The 20,900-nt window shown below is 48.9% G+C and overlaps 3 protein-coding genes across 7 annotated transcripts; 2 read left to right on the top strand and 1 right to left on the bottom strand.

Moving 5' to 3' along the window:
* Positions 1 to 1,423: 1,423 nt before the first annotated feature.
* Positions 1,424 to 6,982, top strand: SDR39U1 (short chain dehydrogenase/reductase family 39U member 1). 5 transcript variants are annotated; one of them, XM_036398992.1, is made up of 6 exons: positions 1,424 to 1,454; positions 1,969 to 2,075; positions 2,407 to 2,489; positions 3,502 to 3,623; positions 4,662 to 4,805; positions 5,023 to 6,982. In XM_036398992.1, exons 1-6 carry the CDS (start codon positions 1,424 to 1,426, stop codon positions 5,436 to 5,438), a joined length of 903 nt encoding a protein of 300 aa, XP_036254885.1. In that variant the 3' UTR covers positions 5,439 to 6,982. The 5 variants fall into 5 exon arrangements, with proteins under 5 accessions (XP_036254885.1, XP_054373422.1, XP_054373423.1 ...); XM_054517447.1 differs by lacking the exon at positions 3,502 to 3,623 and having other exon boundaries at positions 1,434 to 1,454; XM_054517448.1 differs by lacking the exons at positions 1,424 to 1,454; positions 3,502 to 3,623 and adding an exon at positions 1,495 to 1,521.
* Positions 6,983 to 13,093: 6,111 nt separating this feature from the next.
* On the top strand, positions 13,094 to 14,137 carry LOC118696496 (olfactory receptor 4D1-like). The gene has a single exon (XM_036398650.2). It carries the CDS (start codon positions 13,094 to 13,096, stop codon positions 14,081 to 14,083), a length of 990 nt encoding a protein of 329 aa, XP_036254543.1. The 3' UTR covers positions 14,084 to 14,137.
* A 2,771-nt stretch (positions 14,138 to 16,908) lies between these two features.
* On the bottom strand, positions 16,909 to 17,868 carry LOC118696639 (olfactory receptor 10A5-like). Its single transcript, XM_036398872.1, has one exon. The coding sequence runs from the start codon at positions 17,857 to 17,859 to the stop codon at positions 16,909 to 16,911; it is 951 nt and encodes a 316-aa protein (XP_036254765.1). The 5' UTR covers positions 17,860 to 17,868.
* Positions 17,869 to 20,900: the final 3,032 nt, after the last annotated feature.

Below are 20,900 nucleotides of genomic sequence, written 5' to 3'. Positions count from 1 at the left end.
AAGGAGGATGGATGGATGGAGGGATGGATGGATGGATGGATGGATGGATGGATGGATGGATGGATGGATGGATGGATGGATGGATGGATGGATGGATGGATGGATGGAGGGATGGATGGATGGATGATGGATGGATGGATGGATGGAGGGATGGATGGATGGATGGATGGATGGATGGATGGATGGATGGATGGATGGACTAAGCTGGATAGGTAGGTGGAAATATCTCTGCCATTTGTTCCTGCTCCAGAAGAGCCACCAGTGTGTAGAGATCTTGCCTACAGGCTGTTGTCACCCTCTGTTCCTCACAGGACACAGCTAAAAGGAGCTGACAACACGGGCAACTCTGCATGAAGCAAAGGCTGCTCCAGCCGCCTGCAGGTGGGAGGCTGTGTCTCCAATGTGTGTTTCATGGCATCTCAGAAGAGACATTTCAAGCCCAGTGGCAGAATCACATCCTTGAATGAATTTATTTTCCCATGACCCCAAGGAGACATGCAAGTGGGTGCCAGAGAGAAGGGAGGCTCAGGGTCAATGAGAACAGCCCCAACTGCACCATTCTTTTTTCTACTAGCAATATTAAAAACACTTAATAGAGTAACAGAATCATAGAATCTCAGACTGTTTTGGGTTGAAAGGAGCCCTAAAACTCACTCAGCCCCACCCCTGCCATGGCAGGGACATCTTCCCTTGTCCCAGGCTGCTCAAGCCCTGTCCAACCTGGCCCTGGGCACTGCCAGGGACGGAGCAGCCAGAGCCTCTCTGGGCGTTCACTCCTGCGCTTTTAGCGAACTGATCAATAGCCCTGACAATTCCCCGGGCTGCTGTGTCCGGGTGCTGCCCTGCTCAGCTCCGAGCCAGGCACAGGGGCCCAGGAGATCCTCGAGTGTCCCCTCAGCCCCGCTCTGCTGCGTTCACTGAGTGTCCCCTCAGCCCTGGGCCGTTCCCCGAGTGTCCCCTCAGCCTCAGGCCGTTCCCCGAGTGTCCCCTCAGCCCTGGGCCGTTCCCCGAGTGTCCCCTCAGCCCCGCTCTGCTCCGTTCACTGAGTGTCCCCTCAGCCCCGCTCTGCTCCGTTCCCCGAGTGTCCCCTCAGCCCCACTCTGCTCCGTTCCCCGAGTGTCCCCTCAGCCCCGCTCTGCTCCGTTCACTGAGTGTCCCCTCAGCCCCGCTCTGCTCCGTTCCCCAAGTGACCCCTTGGTCCCAGGCCGTTCTCCGAGTGTTTCCTCAGCCCCGGGCCGTTCCCTGAGTGTCCCCTCAGCCCTGGGACTCCCCCCGTGTCCCCAGCCCGGTTCCAGCCCGGTTCGCTGCCCATTCCCGGGCACGGCCCCGGCGCTGGGATGCGCTGGCCCTTTAAGGGCCTCCGCGCCGCTGGGGGGCGCTGTGCGCGGCGCGGCGCGCACGCGTGAGGGGCGCGGCGCGGCGCATGCGCGGCGCGGCAATGCGGGTGGTGGTGGGTGAGTGTGGGCCTAGGGGAGCGGGAGCGGCGGACAGAGAGAGAACGGGGCCCGTGAGGGAGCGGAGGTCTGAGAGAGAACGGGGCCCGTGAGGGAGGGGTGGCCTGAGAGAGCGGCGGTCTGAAGGTGTGAAGCGGGGGCCGTGAGGGAGCGAACCCGTGAGGGAGCGGGGGCCCTGATGGAGCGGAGGCCCTGAGGGAGCGGGAGCCGGAGAGAGTGGGGCGTGAGGGAGCTGCGGCCTGAGGGAACGAGGGCCGTGAGGGAGCGGGTCCCGTGAGGGAGCGGGAGTGTTGAGCAGAACGGAGTTTTGGGGAAGGGCCAGGCGGGCCTGGGTTGTGGGTGCTGCCCGCTGGGTTGGAGCCAGGCCGCCGCTTCCCCCCCGGGTATGGGGGCTGCCCATGTGCGCGGGCGGTGCTGCGGTGATGCAGCCCCAGGCACGGGCCACCTGTGCTGCAGAGGGGTGATGGCACAGGAACACAGCCCTGACGGTCTGTCTGTCTGGCTCTCTCACCAGGTGGTGGGACAGGCTTCGTGGGCAGAGCCCTGACCCAGCTGCTGCGGAGCCGAGGGCACCAAGTGACCCATGTGTCGCGAAGAGGGGGCAAGGATCGGATCAGCTGGGTATGAGCTGAGAGTGGTCACAGCAGGGGGAATGTGACTGAGGGCTGAGAAACCAGGCTGCGTGCCCTGGCTTTCCATGGCATGGAGGGACCCTGCCAAGGGAGGTCTGGCTCCTCTGGATGTCCTTTTGCTGGGTGTTAAATGGGTCACAGTCACTGGAATGGGTAACTGCTGTAGCACCAAGAAGCAAAGCCTTATCCATTCATGCTTGTCTCTCCAAATGTCAGGAAGAAAATGGCTGAAGTTCTTGGGAGCCTGCTCTGCTTATTTGCAGGGAAGGCTTGAGCAGAGGGGAGGCATGATGTGTGATGTCTCTGTCACTCCTGCCTAGGAGGAGCTGTCCCACTCCGGGCTGCCCCAGTGCGAAGCTGTGGTCAACTTGGCTGGTGAAAATGTCCTCAACCCTTTCCGCAGGTAACTTGATGTTCCATAGTGCTGTTGGGACAAGGTGGAGGCAAGACAGGCCAGTGTTGTCAGGGAATGTGGAAAGGGAGGAAACAACATGACCACAAAGCTCTTGAGTTAACCAGCTGTTGACATTTGCACCCTCAAGTAACCAGAACATTTCTGTGGGCCTGGTAGGTTCTGAGAGATCTTTGGAAGAAAGGTTTCCTCCTGTATCTACAGCTGGAGGCCAGAACCATTAGTTCCACATTTCCAAAAGGACATTGGGTGGCATGCCTACATCCAGAGTTTGACTTCTGGGAAGAACACCAGCTTTGGTGTCTAGCTCCTCTGCTGACTTTGTCTGAAGCCAGTCCAAACCCCACAGTCTTGCAAGGAAAGTGAAGAGCCACCATCTCCCAAAGTTCCCCTGCCTTTGTGCTGAAAGATGACGTGTCCTCCCTTTGCTCAGGGGTGAGGGGAGTTCCTGTGACCTCTCCTTAATGCCTTGTTAAGCCTGGCCTAGAACAGAGACTGAACAGAGCTAAAGAATAGAGCAGGGATTTATTAGGAGGCCTCAATGGATCCACCTTGGGCACAAGGGCCCAGCCAGGGCTGCACCCAAAATAGTGACAAAATGCCCCACTGGTCACGGGATCTCTCACTTTTATAAGCTCTGCACCATTTGCATATTGGAATTAATTGTCCATCACAGATTTAACCCATGAAGCCCCATCCTGCTTGCTTTTCTCTCTTCAGCCCAAGCTGTTTATGCTCTTGGGCTGAGATTTGGATCATTTGTCCTTGGTCCCCAGCTGAGCAGGAATTGTTTTGTCTCCCTGCTCTGTGCACAGAGCTCACCATGCCCTGATGTGAAGCCCAGACCCACCCACTAAAGCAGCACAGAACCTGAAAAATAGAAAAGCCAAAACCTGAGGCATCACCCTGAGCTTGTGAGCTGGTGTTGGCCGGGGCCCCCTTGGTGGCAGTGCTCCTTGGGGTGTCCTGTGAGGTGTTTAATCCCTGGCTCTCCCTTTCCCAGGTGGAATGATGCCTTCTGCAGGGAGGTCGTCAGCAGCCGGGTGGAGACCACCAAGGCCTTGGCCAAAGCCATCGCTGCTGCTGAGCAGCCTCCCCGTGCCTGGGTCCTCGTCACTGGCGTAGGTATTGGTTGGGCTTGGCCAAGACAGCACTCATGCTGACCTGGAGAGGCCTTACCTGCAGACAGAAACGCAATTCCTCAGGAGCACCTTCTTGCCTTGAAATGTCAGCTTTGTTGCCATCAGTGTCACTGTGTTTAGGCAAGCCTTGATAAGCTTTTAGTGCTGCTGGAGAGGAATTTGATTCCCTGTGCTTTGTCTAGGGCAGTTCTGTGTTTTCCTGTGAAAGCCTTTAGGCATCTTGTAGAATCAATTTATGTCAGTAAGGCCTCAGCTGAAGCCCTCTGCATAATCTCCAACTTCCTGCTTGCTGCAGTCTTTAAACCTGAGGTTTATCATTAAAGCTGCCATGGTTTATCCTCTGGGATGCCCAATACTGAAGCAGGCACCTTCCAGCCACCTCAGTGTGTTGCTTGCAGGCCTGTTTGAGTTTTGGGGCTGCCTGAGTGTTAGTGCATCCTGCTGAACCTGTAGAGCACATTGTAGTCCAAAAACTTGCCAGCATTGCCATCAGAGACCCAGTGCTGTTCATGTGAGGGATCCCTGGTGGAGTGGTCAGAATCCCAGAATGGTCTGGGTTGGAAGGGACCTTAAAGCCCATCCAGTCCCACCTCCTGCCATGGACAGGGACACCTTCCACTGTCCCAGGGTGCTCCAAACCCCATCCAGCCTGGCCTTGGACACTTCCAGGGATCCAGGGGCAGCCAGGGCTGCTCTGGGCACCCTGTGCCAGGACCTCCCCACCCTCACAGGGTAGATTTCCTTCCTAGCAGCCAGTCTAAACTGACTTTCAATTTGAAGCAATTCCCCCTTGTCCTGGCACTCCAGGCCCTTGTAGTCTCTCTCCAGCTTTCTTGTAGGCTCCCTTCAGGTACTGGAAGGTTGCAGTTTGGTCTCTTTTTCCAGGCTGACCATCCCAGTTCTCTCAGCCTTTCCTCACAGGAGTTCTGGGCTCCTGGAGGCAGAGAAGATGGTCTGATGGGGAAGGGGGGGCTTGGTGTGCCTGTTCAACCCTGACCCCCTTTCTGCTGTCACCCTGCAGGTTTTTACCGCCCCAGCCCCACAGCTGAGTACACTGAAGACAGTGCAGGAGGGGATTTTGACTTCTTCTCACGCCTGGTGAGCTCGTGGGAGGCTGCAGCTCTCATACCTGGGAGCCCAACTCGTGGTGTTGTGGTGAGATCAGGTGAGTTGGGGCATCATGCTTATTAATGGTGATTGCTTTACTGCTGGGGCAAGAGTGGGAAGAGCTGGGTAAAGGGCACCAGTTCTTCTGTCTCTCCTTGTTGGGGTGCTGTTCCAGCCAGTCAGCCCCTTAAGGATTCTCCTGCTGGTAGGTGTGGGTGTGAAGGGGGTTTTGCCCTCTGGCAGGGGCACCTGGTGTCACTCTGTTGTCCCCACAGGTGTGGTGCTGGGTCGCGATGGCGGCGCAATCTCTCAGATGCTCTTGCCTTTCCGCCTGGGCCTCGGAGGCCCCATGGGCTCTGGACTGCAGCCCTTCCCTTGGATCCACATCCAGGACCTGGCTGGGATCGTGTGTCACGCCCTGGAGAAGGAGTCTGTGCGAGGCATCCTCAACGGCGTTGCCCCATCCTCGCCTGGCACCTCCAATGGCACCTTTGCCCAGGAGCTGGCGGCAGCCCTGGGCCGGCCGGCGCTGCTGCCGGTGCCCGCCTGGGCCGTGCGGGCCGTGTTTGGGGCAGAGAGGGCAGCCATGCTGCTGGAGGGACAGAGGGTGCTGCCCAAACGCACCCTGGAGAGCGGCTACAGCTTCATCTTCCCTGAGCTGCCTGCAGCTCTGAAGGACATTGTGGCTTGAGGCCTCCCTGCTTGGGCTGGGCCCTGATGGTGTGAGCTCACGTGGCTGGCCATCAAAGAGGGGAGCCCTGCCCCTTGCCACTTCCCCATCCACATACAGAGGGGGTGAGCAGTCCTTTCCCCCGTATCTCACTGTGTGCATCCCCAGTTTAGGAATCATCCCTCTTACTGCCACCTGAATGTTAACATCACCTGCATTTGGGGAAGGGCAGGAGCCCCTCACAGGACTGTGACTGTGGAGTTGCCCATCTTCCCTTTGCATGGTCTGGCAAAGCAGCTGGGGGTGTCATGTCTTCTCCCCTGAGAGATGTGGCAGCAGGAAACAGGTCCTAATGCTGTTGGAATTCCTCCATGGTACTGGAAGTTGCCCTTCCTGTTTTTCCCCATGATGACAGGCAAAGCAGAAGAGCTAAAGTCTCTTTCTTGGTCTTGGTGGTTGTGGGAGAAGATGCATCTTCGGGTGCTGAATACAAACTGCTGGGAGACTCTACCCTCTCTTGTGGCTGGTAGCAAGTTGATGTGTCAGTACCTTCAGCTGAGTCTAATCCAAAGAGTTACACCCTTCCAGGGTTCCATTCCCCTTGTGCTGTGGCAGGGATGAGGGAGAACCTTGCTTTGCCAGCCTCTAGAGGAAAGGGTGACAATCAGATTGTGGCCCCTGGACTGCTTTGCCTTGGTTGAGTGCCCATCTAAGCTTGAGCTCAGGAAAGCTGGGTGGTACATGCCTGTGTGAGCTTTAGTCTCAGCTTTAGTCCAGAGGAGCATTTCAGCTGTTGCCTTCCTTGTGCTCACCTCAGACCAGGGTGGTTTTCTTTCACTGATCCCATGAGGTGGTGCTGGTGTTCAGATGTTCCCTCCCTGGGCACTGAGGATATCCCAGCTGCCTGCTCTGCCTGGGGAAGCAGTACCTCTTCCCTTGTACAGCAAATTGCAGTTTCATCACCTCACAGTGACAGAAAATGTATCCACATGCTTCCCTTGACCCACTTCCATATCCCATAGTGGGTTGCAGGGTGTGAAGTCCACAGAGCAGTACTATTTATAGCAGTACTTCTGGAGAAATTCTCCTGTTGTGATGTAAGCTGGGGCTAGAAGATTCTGTTAAAAGGCACTTGAGGCAGATAAAGACCTACTCTTTGCCATCCACAACAACAGCAGTCCACTCATTCCTGGTTTATGCCATGCTGTAGTCAGAGTAGCTGAAGGATCAGTCTTGGTGAAGTGTAGATGACCCTCCTGTCTCTTTGCTCAGTACATACTGGGGACATCTGTGTGACATCTGTGAGCAGGCTGACCCTGGAGTTTGGGTCTCATTCTGGCAGAGCTGAGTGATCTGCACTGCTGCCTTGCTTTGGGGCTGGCTCTGGCCTGACTGCTAAGTTGCAACACAGTATTAAGGACAGCAAGGCTTAATTCAGAGTTTTCTGTAGCAGTGGTAGTTCTGCACCATTTGTATTGTTAATCTGCTTTACACATTCTTTCACTAATTGTAAGACACTGATTTCCCTAATTAAAGTTGGTATTTCCCTTCCTTGTACCCCTTAATTTCCACTGAACCATGGACTTCAGTAAAACCTTTGACTCAATTTTCCACAGTGCTCTCCTGGCTGCTCCTGGCCTGGATGGGCATTCCCTCCCCTGGGTACAAACCAGCCTGGCCAGCTGAGTACGGGTGGGGAAGGGTTAAACCCAGCTGGTGGCCCATCAGAACTGGTGTTGCCCAGGGCTCAGTACTGGCACCAGTCCTTTTTTGTGTCTTTCACCAGTGATCTGGATGGGGGGGTTGTAGTCAACAATTGTGGTGTTGTGTGGGTTCCAGGACAAGGTGAGAGATGAGATTGACTCCGAGTTCTCAGAAGGCTGATTTATTATTTTATTATATTAAAAGAAAATGATCTACTAAAACTATGCTAAAGAAAGAGAAAGGAGACATCAGAAGGCTAAACAAGAATGAATAATAAAACCTCATGACTGACCAGAGTCACAACACAGCTGGACTGGGATTGGTCATTAAGTTAAAACAATTCACATGCTGTGTAAACAATTCTCCAAATCACTTTCCAGAGGAGCAAAACATGGAGAAGCTGAGGCTTCTCATCTTGCCAGGAGAAGAAATCCTGGCAAAGGGATTTTTCATAAAATATCACAGTGACGGGGGTGGAGTGCACTCTTGGTAAGCTGGCAGACACCAGCCTGGGTGGTGGTTTTGGGAGGGTGGGAAGGCTGTGCAGAGGGGTCTGGGGACCCATGGGGCAAGGCCAGTGCTAGGAGGCTCATCAGGGCCAAGAGCTGGGTCCTGCACCTGGGTCACAGCAAATCCATGCATTTTATGAAATATTAATCCCAATATTTCTGGGTGGGATGTGCCTGGCTCTGTCTGACCCTGGCTGCTGGACCAAAGGCGGCAGCTGTGGTGTTTTCACCTCAGAGACACCTTTGGCCGGCTGGGTGCTGCAGCTGGGCACTCACAACAAATCCAGGCAAAATAGGAACTCAGTTTACCTCTGGTGGAAAAGGTTCAGGGGACGGTGAAGAGAAAGGAGAGGATTCTATTGTAGAGTTTTAATCCCGAGTTTTATTCCAGGATGACAGACTGAATCTTGTAACAGCTCCCAACAGAATCCAGACCCATGGTCCCATCTGCTTTTAAGCCCAGGGACAGGTGAGGGGAAGGGACGGGGAGGGGAAGGGACAGGTGAGGGGAAGGGACAGGTGAGGGGAAGGGACAGGTGAGGGCCAACCAGGTGTGAGGAGGGGAAGGCTCAGGGGATACAGACACTTGGACAGGCCCATGAGCCCAGACCTGAGGGGCACCTTTGAACTGCCAACCACACCACGACCCTGCTGGAATGTTAAGATTGATGGGCAGCTCTTAGCAGGAGGGCAAAGGGGAAAGGAGAGGTTGGCACACCTGGGGGGTTGGGATAGGTGAACCAGGAAATGGCATCACCCTGCAACAATGCCGTGCTCCAGGCTCAGGGAGGAGGGCCTGGAAAGCTGGAAGGACCTGGGCGTGCTGGGTGACAATGGCTCAGTGTGCCCAGGTGGCCGAGCAGGCCAGTGGCACCATGGACACATGGACACACAGAATAGAGATCCCTACCCAGGCAGGAAATCCTGCACTGAGCAGCAGCAGGGCATGGCCAGACAAGTGTGGTTCCTCCCCTAAACATCCCTAGCAAACCTTGGAGCTATCTCAGATGCTTTTCTCCCTCCATCCCATAATGGGTCCTTTATCTCCTGGGCATTAACTCTGCCTCAGGCTGTGAGCTGACCCCACAGCTGCTCCCACTGACCCATTGGAACAGGTCCCACACCCAGCCAGGGGCTGTTGGATCTCCTGGGACAACCCTTGAAGAGCTGGATCAGTGTCCATTTCTCTGGTTAGGTTTCTCTCTGGTTTCTCTACCTGCTGGTGGGCACCTGTGCCCCTTTGTGTATGTGTAGACCAAGTTTTTATTGTATAACCAGAAAAATTCACTTTGTAAAGGAGCAGAGAAGTGTTTTAATCACTGCCCTGAAGGCATTACTGATAAACAATCCTGTAGCAATGACTGAACTTTTTTATTTCAAAGCACAGTTGAACACAAGCTCCAGGCAGCAAGTTGTGAGAGTTATAACTTGAGTCCGTGGTTGGGAGTTATAATTTGCATTTTTTCATCTTGCACATGGGAGGAGTGACTACACTGCCATGAAAATTCCCATTTTAGTTCTGCTCCAATTATCACAAGGTTCCTTCATCTGCACGTGTCCTGATGCACATGACATGAAGCACTACAAGAACTTTTTAATTAGCCCCATGGTGAGAAAATCTAGTTTTGCTAATTATATTATTGTTATTCTTTTTTGAATGACCAGAAGTGCAAGGTGATTTGGGATTTTGCTTTCTTTTTGAATCCCATCATTTCCCTTAACAAAGGCATCATGAATCCTATAAGGGAAGGTTGTTGGAGTCTTCTGTTGGAGGTAGGTTTGCAATCATCTCCTCTGAGTAGAGCTGTGCTGTTTTATCTTGTAATTTGAGAATGACTTCTTGTAGCTTGTGTGAAGTTGGATCACAGAAACAGGAGTTTGCTGAAGGTATTTGCTCTTTCTGCCAAAAATACTGGAAGGATGAATAATTCCACATGCTGCCTGTGGCAATGATTATATTGTGAAAGAGGAAATGACCTGAAAATGCTTGTTTATCTTTTAAATATATAATCTTAACAGAGTCAGCTTCAGAGACACTCCCCGTGTGTTGGGAGAGGTCTGAGGGAAGGCAGGCATGAATCATACCTGTCTCAGCATTTCTGTATTTCAGGTTTTGCTGGAGCTCAATCTCACTTTTGTGTTAGGGGGATTACTGAGGCAAAAGAGAAAGGTTGGATTAGAGTTGAAAGCAAATTGCTCTTTCTCTCCCCCAAGCTTCTGTGAAAATACTATTTTTGTAATGGAAAATGAGAACAAAGAATCCACAGCGTTAACTGTGGATTGTTAGAAAATGTGATTTCCTACCAAAAGTGGTTTTCCTTTTTGGGTCTGTGGAAAAAAAATCTGCAATTTTCAAGCAGAAAATAGGATTAAATATGTAAGGATTTAAAATGGAATTATTCACTGACACTAAGGAGGAAACTGTTATAGAAAAAAATTACAGTATCCCTGCAGAGTATTCACCAAAGGCAATGAAAATGTGCAGAAAGATATTGTTTCTACAATTCTCTGAAATTCCATTTTGGGAAGTGTAACAGTTTATAGGGGAAAATAAAAAAGTTGTGGTTTATTGTAAGAAATTGGATTTTTGTTTCAGCAGCCAAGTAGAGGTAGTAACTTCCCATCAGGGAAATGGCTCTGGTCATCCTGGGCTGTGGGTGCAGGTGAGCAGCTGCCATCTTCTCTTAGAACTTCCCCACAGTGTCTCCAAATTCACTGAATATTACAACATTCATTTTCTAAAACTTGAGACACTGTGATTTTTAACTCATTTATCCATATGCCATTTATCTGACTGAAAAGAGGTTTGAAAAAGCACTGTGATGCAGAGATCTTTGTAATAATCTAACATAAGGGAAGACCAGAACTTGGCAAGAAATTGGGGTTGAGACTGAGCTGTCCATGGAGCCATAAGGAGGAGTAGCATGGCCACAGTGATGTTACCTTTAGGGTGAGCACATTCCCATTCCCTCTGCAAACTCCTTGACTCTGATGGGAGCTGAGACAGCCACCTCCCCTATCCTGACTTATTTTTTAGTGCACAGATCACCTGGCCTAATGTGGGCTTACCTGCCCAGCCAGCCCAAAGGTGGGAGTGGAGGATTAGCAAAGGCAGGTCCTGTGTGGGTGACTCTTCTGTCTGTATTTACACAGAGAGCCCCTGCAGCTCCCTGGATAAGCTTCAGCCCAGCCTAACTTGCAAGTCCTTGCTTTGGGTGAGGTGCATTCCAGGCAGAGGTGCTGCTCCCCCAGCTCAGTGCTGTGGTCGATGCTCCAGAGGGAAGGGATGCCCTACAGAGGAACCTTGGCAGGACAGAGGTGGGCAAACCTCAGAAAGTTCAGCAAGGGCAAGCACAGGGTCCTGCACGTGGGTGAGGCCAATCCCAAGGCTGGGCAGTGCAGGGATTGAGAGCAGCCCTGAAGGGGAGGACTTAAAGGGTGTTTGGTGGATAAAAAACTCAGTGTGTCCTGTCAATATCTACTCACAGCCCAGAAACGAATCAAACCCTGGGCTGCATCAAAAGCCAGCAAGTCCAGGGAGATAATTCCACCCCCAAGTCCCCTCTCTTGTGACCCCACCTGCAGAATGGTGTCCAGCTCTGGGCCCCAAGCTAAAGGAGCACATGGACCTGCACAGATGGACCATGGACCTGCTGATCAAGGAGGGCCACAGATATGGTCAGGAGGCTGGAGCACCTCCCCTGTGAGAACAGAGCTGGGGTTATTTAATGTGTGGAGGGAAGAGAAAGCTCTGGGGAAACCTCTCAGCAGCCTTCCTGCACCAGGAAGTGGCCTGCAAAGAAATAGAGAGGGACTTTACACAAATTCATGTGGTGATAGGAGTTGAGGAGAGGAAAATGGGGGAAAGGAGTCAGTACACTGGATGGCAGGGCTGGTATTTGTAGGGACAGTTGGGAGAAATAGGTTGGTGTGAACGTTATAAAGTCTGACATAAGTAAATATCTCATCCTGCTTCTGGGAAAGGACAGGCCTGTGCAATCAGCAGAGGCCAGAGGCCAGGAAGCAGCTTTGTAGATAATTGTCATAGCTGAGATAGAGACAGTACAAAGCAACACTCCATTTTCAGAAGGCTTCAAACCCAGTTTTATTATGGCATGCATGTTTTTTATACATTCTTACAAATCTCATAAGTTTACACTTTCCTCAGTGGTCACCAGAGACAAAGTGCTCATTGGAATAGACAGTTGCAGGTTTCTCTTATTTATCCTTCTTTCTTTCTTGGTTTCTATGTCAATGACCTTGGTAGGAAATTCTTTCAGGGGTAAACATGAATCCTCTTCTCAAACTTCTCTCTGGCTCACAGAAATTGCTGTCAAATCTCTTCCACAGATAATGACCCTGGCAGACAAGCAGCTGAACAGGAGATGGGAATGTGTCCCTCTGTCATAGAAGGGGACAGCTTCAGCTCTGCCAGCAAAGGTCTGGCCAGGTAGAGCAGGGAATGATCCCAGCCCTGCTCAGTGCAGGGAAATGATCCCAGCCCTGCCCAGTGCAGGGAACTGATCCCAGCCCTGCTCAGTGCAGGGAAATGATCCCAGCCCTGCTCAGTGCAGGGAAATGATCCCAGCCCCAGCCCTGCTCAGTGCAGGGAACTGATCCCAGCCCTGCTCAGTGCAGGGAATGATCCCAGCCCTGCTCAGTGCAGGGAACTGATCCCAGCCCTGCTCAGTGCAGGGAACTGATCCCAGCCCTGCTCAGTGCAGGGAAATGATCCCAGCCCTGCTCAGTGCAGGGAACTGATCCCAGCCCTGCCCAGTGCAGGGAACTGATCCCAGCCCTGCTCAGTGCAGGGAACTGATCCCAGCCCTGCCCAGTGCAGGGAACTGATCCCAGCCCTGCTCAGTGCAGGGAAATGATCCCAGCCCTGCTCAGTGCAGGGAACTGATCCCAGCCCTGCCCAGTGCAGGGAACTGATCCCAGCCCTGCTCAGTGCAGGACTGGGTCAAGGCCAGCACTCCAGGACAAGAAGGACAGTCATACATACACTGGACTGACATCCTTGGAGGGTCTCCAAATTAATCACTGGGCTGGGTACATGGCATTCAAGGAGAGGCCAGGGAGAACTGGGTTTGTTCACCCATACAGGAGAGAATGCTGAGGGGAAATCTGATTTCTGTGTATAACTAGCTGATGAGATGAGGATACAGAGGAGATAGAGCCTTCCTGGAGATGTAGAGCAACAAGATGAAAAGGCAACAGAGACTAACTGGAACATCCTAAGTTCTCACTGAATGTAAGGGAATTTGTTTTTTTGTTTTGCTTTGTTTTGTTTTGTTTGGTTATATACTTTAACAGTTCACAGAATTTGTGAGACTTGATGACTTCCAGAAATCCCTCCTGGATTAATCATAAATTATTCTATGATTTTGTGTTCTAATAATTCTATAGTCCAACACCCATTTATACTCATCTTTACTGCTCTTGTTTGTGCAGGGATAAAGAATGGAATCAAAGAACATCACCACCACAGTGGCAGAATTTGTCCTGTTGGGCCTGACACAGAGCCACAAGGTGCAGTATTGTCTCTGTGTGATCTTCTTTCTCATCTATGTGCTAACCTGGCTGCTGAACGTCACCATCATGGCCACTGTGGCTGTGGACCACCACCTCCACACCCCCATGTACTTTCTCCTGGCCAACCTCGCTTTCCTTGACGTCAGTGATTCCTCAGTCAACACTCCCAAGCTGCTGTCAGGCCTCCTCGCCCAGCACAGAGTCATCTCCTTCCACCAGTGTTTCCTCCAGATGTTCTTCTTCCATTTCATTGCAGGTGCCTTGGTGTTTCTGCTCCTGGCAATGGTGGTGGATCGCTACGTGGCCATCTGCGAGCCCCTGCGCTACCGGGCCATCATGAACTGGAGCACCTGCGCGGGGCTGGTGGCAGCTGCATGGCTGGGTGGATTTCTTCATTCCATTACACAAACTGTCCCTCTCCTGCAGCTGCCATTCTGTGGCCCAAATGTACTGGACAATTTCTACTGTGATATCCCCCAGGTCATCAAACTGGCCTGCACTGACACTCGCGTGGCTGAGCTGCAGATGGTGTTTAACAGTGGAGTGATCCTCATCAGCCTTTTTGTAATCTTGATTATTTCTTACATTGGCATCTTGCTGAAGATAAGGACGTGCATCACAGAAGGGAAGGGCAAAGCTCTGTCTACCTGTGGAACACAGGTAACTGTTGTGAGCTTGACCTTCATCCCCTGCATCCTCACCTATGCCCAGCCTTATAAGAAATCCCCTGGGGACAAGGTGGCCTCTGTCATTTTCACTGTGGTCACTCCAATGCTGAACCCAATGATCTACACACTCAGAAACACTGAGATGAAAAAGGCCATCAGGAGAACACTGGGCAAAATGTTTCTGTCAGCAGGAAAACAGAAACCAGAGCGGACAGTAGATCCAAAGTCGTCAAATCTGGCGTTCCCATGACAAAACTATGTTCATCACTGGTTTTCCTGCATAAAAGAATGTAGGGTGCCCCTGACTCTGGGAATGATTGGTATCTGACTCTATTGATTCAGAATGCTGAACAATTGCTTTAATAAACTATACTATATTACATTAAATAAAGTTTTCTTTGTCTCTTCAGTGTGTTGGTTGTTTCTGGCTGCAGGGGGGATAATTATAGAATTGTGGCATCAGCTATGGCTCTGGACTGCTAACTCAGGTGCCTTAGTTAAAGCTGTAAGATGCGTGAATTTATTTGTAATTATTTATTGTAATTATTATTTCTTGTAACTTATATAATTCCTGAACCATGTGGTCTCTAGAAGGCATTGCTAGAATTCTCCAGATCATTTATTCATTCAAAAATTCAATAAATCCAACAATTCTTTTTTCTTCTTTTCTTTCTTTCTTTCTTTCTTCTGTCTTTCTCTCTTTTTTCTCTTTCTCTCTCTCTCTTTTTCTCTTTTTTCTTTCTCTCTTTTTTTTCTTTCTCTCTTTCTTTCTCTCTTTATCTCCCTTCCATTCTATACTACATAGATACATGTATGTTAATAATTCCCTTGTAATGCAAATAAAAAATTAAACTCAACGCTGACCTTTATTGTCATAAGCTGAACTAAAGAAGAACATTCCAACAATGCTAAAACTTCATTATGTGGTTCTAAAGTGAAGAATCAAGAATCAATGACTAATTTAGCTGTTTTCTTGGAGCTTCCTTAAGGAGATCAAGTGCACCCATGGCAGGAGGTGATTTGACAGACCCACAAACTGTGGCAGCATGTTGAGCTCAGCAACCCATTTAAATCAGTAGCAATTTTTGCCAGAAAAAGTGAATTAATTAGTTATTAAATACCCCTTCACACAGACTTCTGAAAATAATTAATAGAAAGAAAGTAATGTGTTAAAATAAACTATTTTTTAAAATGCATTCTTCCATAAAAGTGCTAGAATCAATAGTTCACATATTGGGGCTGGGGAGATGAATCCAGGCACAAACTTCTGCCCTGCTCTGTTTTTGAAGCTGTGATGCACTGAATGACATAATTTAACCAGAATTTCCCCTTTTTAATAGAGGAGACAGAATGGTGGAAGTGTGAGCTCAGCTCTAGCAAAACCCATGGCTGTGGTCCTTAGGGACCAAAAATCAGGGCTCCTTGCTAGAGGTGAAATTCTGATTTACAGCAGCCAGAAACCTGCCTTGTTTCCTACCACCCCCGTTTCTGTTTGGGGCATCCTTCATGCACATGTGGAAACAGAAGAGATGAATTCAGGAAAAAGAGAAAGGTGCTGATAGTGCTTGGTGAGAGGGCACTGCAGCAGGAATAAAAAAGGTTTGTTCCAGATGGATGAGTTATTGTGGATGTCTCTTTCTCCTTGGACCAGAGTCTGAAACATCTTTTAAAAAGGCAAATTAAAAGCTTTAACCATTTGGAATGCAATGTCCCTTAAAGTGATTAACACTACTGTTATTATACTAGTGATTAAACTATTTTTTAAAAGAAATGCTTTTTTCAGTGTTATCTTTTTGAGTAATAAAACAAGAAAAAATATTCTCTGTTTTTAGAGAGGTAAAAGTAAATCAGCTCCCAGAAGCAAAGTCTGTGGAAATGTAAATGAAGTTTCATTAACTCTTTCTCCAGTGTTCCAATTATAAAGGAAAAAGTGTTTCAACAATCCAGAGACAAGTTAAGTTCCCTAGAGGAGTCTAAGAAACAACATTGCCAAATGCAATTAACACTCTGTCATTAACTCGTTGTTGTGAAGTTTCTGAAGTCAGGCAATGACTTCATCTGAGATGTCTTACATTGCCTTCCTCTTTTACAAGCAAGCTAAACCAAAAAAAGAACATTAGACTCAATTTTAGTGCCCTTTTCTGCCTTTATGGCCAGTCAGATGAAACAGAGAGACCTCAGAGGTCAGCATGGCCATATTGGTAGTGAAGATTTCTTTTTCTTGACCTCAATATGGAAAGCACAGATTGAATGCTGCAGGCTCTGGCCCAGGCTATTCACCAAGCCAGAGCACTTCTTGTATCCAGAATAAACTGCAAAACCCTCCCAAATAAATACTCCCAGGTTGTAGCAGCCCTTTTCTCTGTGTGCTAATCCTCTGGCTCAGCTAATCCTCTGGAAATGCTTCTTTTCATGCCTGGATGAATTTCTCCAGCTGGGACTTGCAGAATGTTCTTATCCCATGGCTCAGACTCCGCAGTGCTTGGAGGGTGTGGGCACTGCATGGCATTAAATGCTGAGTTCTTGCTGGAAATAAGGAATGGCCATCAGTTAATCTTCCTTTCCTTCCCTTTCCCCACACCTTAAATGAAAAACACAAGGCTCTGAAAGAAGTCAACTGATTTCCTCACTACTGTCATTCAGTGGATCTCTTTTCTGCCGGAAGGAATGGAAAACATATAAAAGGGGGGGAAAAAAGGCAGAGCAAATCATGGAAGTCCCTATCAATTAGTGTGTGCTTAGCCTGGAAAATTCACTTTAAAAGTATTTCTTCAGTAAGAGGGTCAGGAGAACTCCTGCAATGGAAGTGAGGAGCTGCAGCCTGGATACCTGAATTAGACATGGGAAGTGCTCTGCTTCAGAAGAAATGTCTGGTATATATATTGTACTCCTAAGGAAGAGATGGAGATAGAAATTCCAAATAATTTGCTTCTGAAGCAAAGAATAAAGGCAAAATATTTCCAAGTGTGAAACAGAACTTTGTGCCTGTAGTTTCCCCTGAGCTAGTAAACCATCAGAACTCACCAAAATTGGAAATAAGGTTTTTAATCCACACATTCATGGACAAGAAAATCTTTATTTCTTCATTAACATAGCCATCCCTCTGATTAGTACTTCTTTCACTTCTTTATTCCTCAGGCTGTAAATCAGGGGGTTTAAAGTGGGAATGACAGTGGTGTATATGAGAGCCAGGACTTTCTTAGCCTCCTGTGAATTACTGGATTTTGGCTGTAAGTAAATCAAAGTCCCACTGGCGCAGTACAGCGTTACCACAGTAAGGTGTGAGGAACAGGTGGAGAAGGTCTTGTGCCTGCTCTCTGCAGAGGAAATCCTCAGGATGCTGGAGATGATGCAGGTGTAGGACAGCAGGATGAGGCAGAAGGGCGTGAAGATGACGAGCACCGTGGCTGAGATCAGCTGCCGCTCGTAGCGCGACGTGTCCGTGCACGCGAGCAGCACCAGCGGCGGGATGTCACAGAAGAAGTAGTTGATCCTCCTGGGCCCACAGAAGGACAGGGTGAACACCCAGGCTGTCTGCAGCACCGACACCACCTGGCCACTGCAGCAGGAGAGCAGCACCATGGAGAGGCAAGCCCTGGTGCTCATGATGGCCGGGTACCTCAGCGGGCGGCACACGGCCACGTAGCGATCGTAGGCCATGGCTGCCAGCAGGTACCACTCAGTGGACGCCAAGGAAACCACACAGTAGAGCTGTGTGACACAGCCCAGGTAGGAGATGCTCCTGTCCTCTGACAGGATGTTTACCAGCATCTTGGGGACGACCACTGAGGCTGTGGAAATATCCAGGAAGGACAGGACGCGGAGGAAGAAGTACATGGGCGTGTGGAGGGTGGGGTGAGCTGTGGCCATGCAGATGAGGAGGTTCCCGATGAGAGTCATGCTGTAAATGAAGCAGATTGTGAAGAACAGCAGGTGCTGGAGTTCTGGGTGGCTGGACAACCCAGAGAGGATGAATTCACTCAGCAGGGTGTGGTTTCCTGCATCTTGTTCCTCTGCTGGCTCCATCTGGGAGGAATCAGACAGACTGTCAGACCAGGATCACACTGCTTCCAACCAGGAGCCTCTTGGGGATGCCTGGAGATCTGCTGGATCAAAGGGAGGAAGTCTAGAGCAGGCTGGGCTGAGCACATTGAGAAGGAAGTGGCTGGAAGTGCGTGGTGCCAGTGCCCTCCAAGTGTCATTGTTTGGTGGTGTCACCAAGCCTTTGACCAAGAGGAGCTGGCATTGAAGGGGTGGCTCCATCCTGGGTGCAGGGTTAGCTGCTGAGGATCTGCTCTCCCCCCACATGTCAGGTCTGTGCTCACAGGCACTTCCTGCAGTCAGGGGAACGCCCAGGTGACAACTGAAACACCCACAGACCACAGAAAGAAAGAAAAACCCTTGTGCTGCCTTAGGGAGCAGTGGGAAATGCTCCTTGCACTCTGTTTCTCCTCCTGAGTGGGCTGACAGCGCAGGCAGCCTCCCTCCGGGACATCTGAAGTTCAGAGCAACCCAACTTCAGATGAGAGCCAGGGAAGTTCAGGCTGTGGGAGGCTTTGGCTCACATTCACATCAACCCCCAGCTGCCAGGAGGACAGAAATGCTTCCAAGAGCCCAGCTGTGGGCAAAGCACTCCCAAATGGAGCAAGCAGAAGCTGTGAAGGGAAGCCCTAAGCCAACTCCTGTCCACAAAAACACCCACAGAGCAAAGAAATCAGCACCAAAGTAAACCAAACAAAAAATCCTGTCTGTAGGCAGGCAAAGGAAGAAGGAATCATTCCAGGCAGAGGTACCCATGGGGAATGATGAGGAAATGCAGAGGGAGAAGCTCAGGACCATCCATTCATGACTCACATGGCCTTGTTCCCCTGAGAAGTGCTGCTGTGTGAGGGATGATCACAAAGTGCTGGACCTGCTCTGTCTTCTCACTGCCCAGGATGGGAAACTGAGGCACTGAAAGAGAAAAGATCTGTTGAGTTTGTGAGGGTCCTCAGGATGAGGCGAGAGATGAGTGAATCTGACTCCATGTTCTTAGAAGGCTATGGTATTATTTATATTATATTATATTATATTATATTATATTATATTATATTATATTATATTATATTATATTATATTATATTATATTAATACTAAAGAAAGAGAAAGATACAGACAGAAGGCTTAACAAGAATGAATAATAAAAACTTGTGACTCCTCAGAGCCTTGACACAGCTGGCCATGATTGGCCATTAAGTTAAAACAACTCACATGTTGGATAAATAATTTCCAGACCATCAGCAAACACAGGTGAAGCTCAGGCTTCTCAGCTTCACAGGAGAAAATCCTGGGCAAAGAGATTGCTTTATTATACTGTATTATTCTATACTGTATTACCCTAGTACTATATTACACTATACTTTCTCCCTCGGACAAGGGGTGGGAATGATGCATCTGACTCCATCTTATCAGAAAGCTAATTAATTACTTTATTATACTTTATTATTCTATACTATATTACACTGTAGTACACTATATTATTACTATATGACACTATTTTATACTATATTACACTATATTATTATTATATTACATTATATTATATTATAACTATATTACACTATATTCCCTCCCCCTGACAAGGAGAGAGAAATGATGCATCTGACTCCATGTTATCAGAAAGTTAATCAATTATTATACTTTATTATTCTATACTACATTACACTATATTACATTACATCTAAACTGAACCTGCCAAGCACTCACTCTGCACACCCTGCTCAGAATCTCGTGGCTGTCAGTGACAGTCCTGACACACACACACACACACCTGGCCCTGACAGGCCAAGGAAACAAATCACCATCACTGTGGGTAAACAATCTCCACATTGCATTCTACTCTGGCACAAACACAGGCACAGCAAGTGATAAGAATTGTGTTTTCCCTTTCTCTGAGGTTCAGAGAATGTGAAATGCAGAAATATTCTTGGGGAGAATTGTGCCTTGCTCTTCTCTGTGAGGAGAAATGTGGTGACACCACTCTGTCTGTGACTGACACAGGACATCTTCCACCCCTGGGTTTTATGACCTAACCACAAAGCTGTGGATCCTGGAGCCACAGATTACTGAAACACACAAGCACAATAAGGCAACTCCCAATATTCTCAGATATTGGATGCTCTGATGCATTTTAAAGGGATCTTTCTGGGTTTGGCTGTTTCCATTACCACAGGGATGAAAGGACACTTTTGGAGTGGTATTTCAACAGAGCCTGTGCATGACAGATAGAGAATGACATGAAAAGCTCCCTGCAGTCTCTATCAGCACACATTCCCACTGCTTTTAACTTGTTAGATCATGTAGCTGAAGTGGAAACCACCTAACTCTGCCCTCCAAGCCCATGTGAAAGTTTTAAACTATTGCTGTGATCTTTAGCTCTTTATTAAAGTCAAAAACATCCACAGCAGCCACTGTTTTACTGACAGTTCATCTTTTATTCCTTAATTCAGAACACCTCCCAGAAACAACCCTCAATTTATGTAATTTGTGTAAAAACAAGTAAACTTCTTTTTGTAGTAAGTTTTGGCCTTAGCTCTTCCTTGGATTTCCTTTATACGTTCACAGTAGACATGTTAAAGCAACGTGTCCTACCTGCAGCAATTCTGCTATCCAGTGCCTCCAAAATGGCTCATTCCAATTTTGATAGAAGTATTTCCCTTGTTTTCTTACATTGGGAATGGTGTTGGGCTGATGATTCCTACTGTCAGCTTACACTGCAGATTAAAAATTATTTAAATTATTTAAATTATTTATAAATTATTTCAAAGTATTTTAAATGCAGACAGTCTTCTGCCACAACTGGAATAATCTGTTGGCATTAGCACATGGCATATACCATAGAAAGTCAGCCAAGGACTTGTCTCACAGAGAGGAGGAAAGGGAATTTGTTAGATTTGTTTCAACTCAGTTGAAAGCTGATAGGCCTCAAAGCATTTCTATTTTTTGCCCATAAAGGGAACAGCTGAGCTGCCTCTGCTGCTTAAATAGAGTCTCTTGAAATCCCCAAATCCCCTAGAGGTGGGGTTGAT

This window comes from Molothrus ater, chromosome 27, assembly GCF_012460135.2.
Source record: "Molothrus ater isolate BHLD 08-10-18 breed brown headed cowbird chromosome 27, BPBGC_Mater_1.1, whole genome shotgun sequence".
Classification (NCBI taxonomy): domain Eukaryota; kingdom Metazoa; phylum Chordata; class Aves; order Passeriformes; family Icteridae; genus Molothrus; species Molothrus ater.
Note: the sequence above shows the minus strand (reverse complement) of the source record. Positions and strands in the feature narration are given on the sequence as shown.

Bases quoted from the DNA above. Each gene is read 5' to 3' on its own strand.
- SDR39U1 (XM_036398992.1), top strand. From the start codon at position 1,424: ATGCGCGGCGCGGCAATGCGGGTGGTGGTGG. The intron at 2,076-2,406 runs GTATGAGCTGAG...ACTCCTGCCTAG, and splicing joins GCAAGGATCGGATCAGCTGG to GAGGAGCTGTCCCACTCCGG. The intron at 3,624-4,661 runs GTATTGGTTGGG...GTCACCCTGCAG, and splicing joins GGTCCTCGTCACTGGCGTAG to GTTTTTACCGCCCCAGCCCC.
- LOC118696496 (XM_036398650.2), top strand. From the start codon at position 13,094: ATGGAATCAAAGAACATCACCACCACAGTGGCAGAATTTGTCCTGTTG.
- LOC118696639 (XM_036398872.1), bottom strand. From the start codon at position 17,859: ATGGAGCCAGCAGAGGAACAAGATGCAGGAAACCACACCCTGCTGAGT.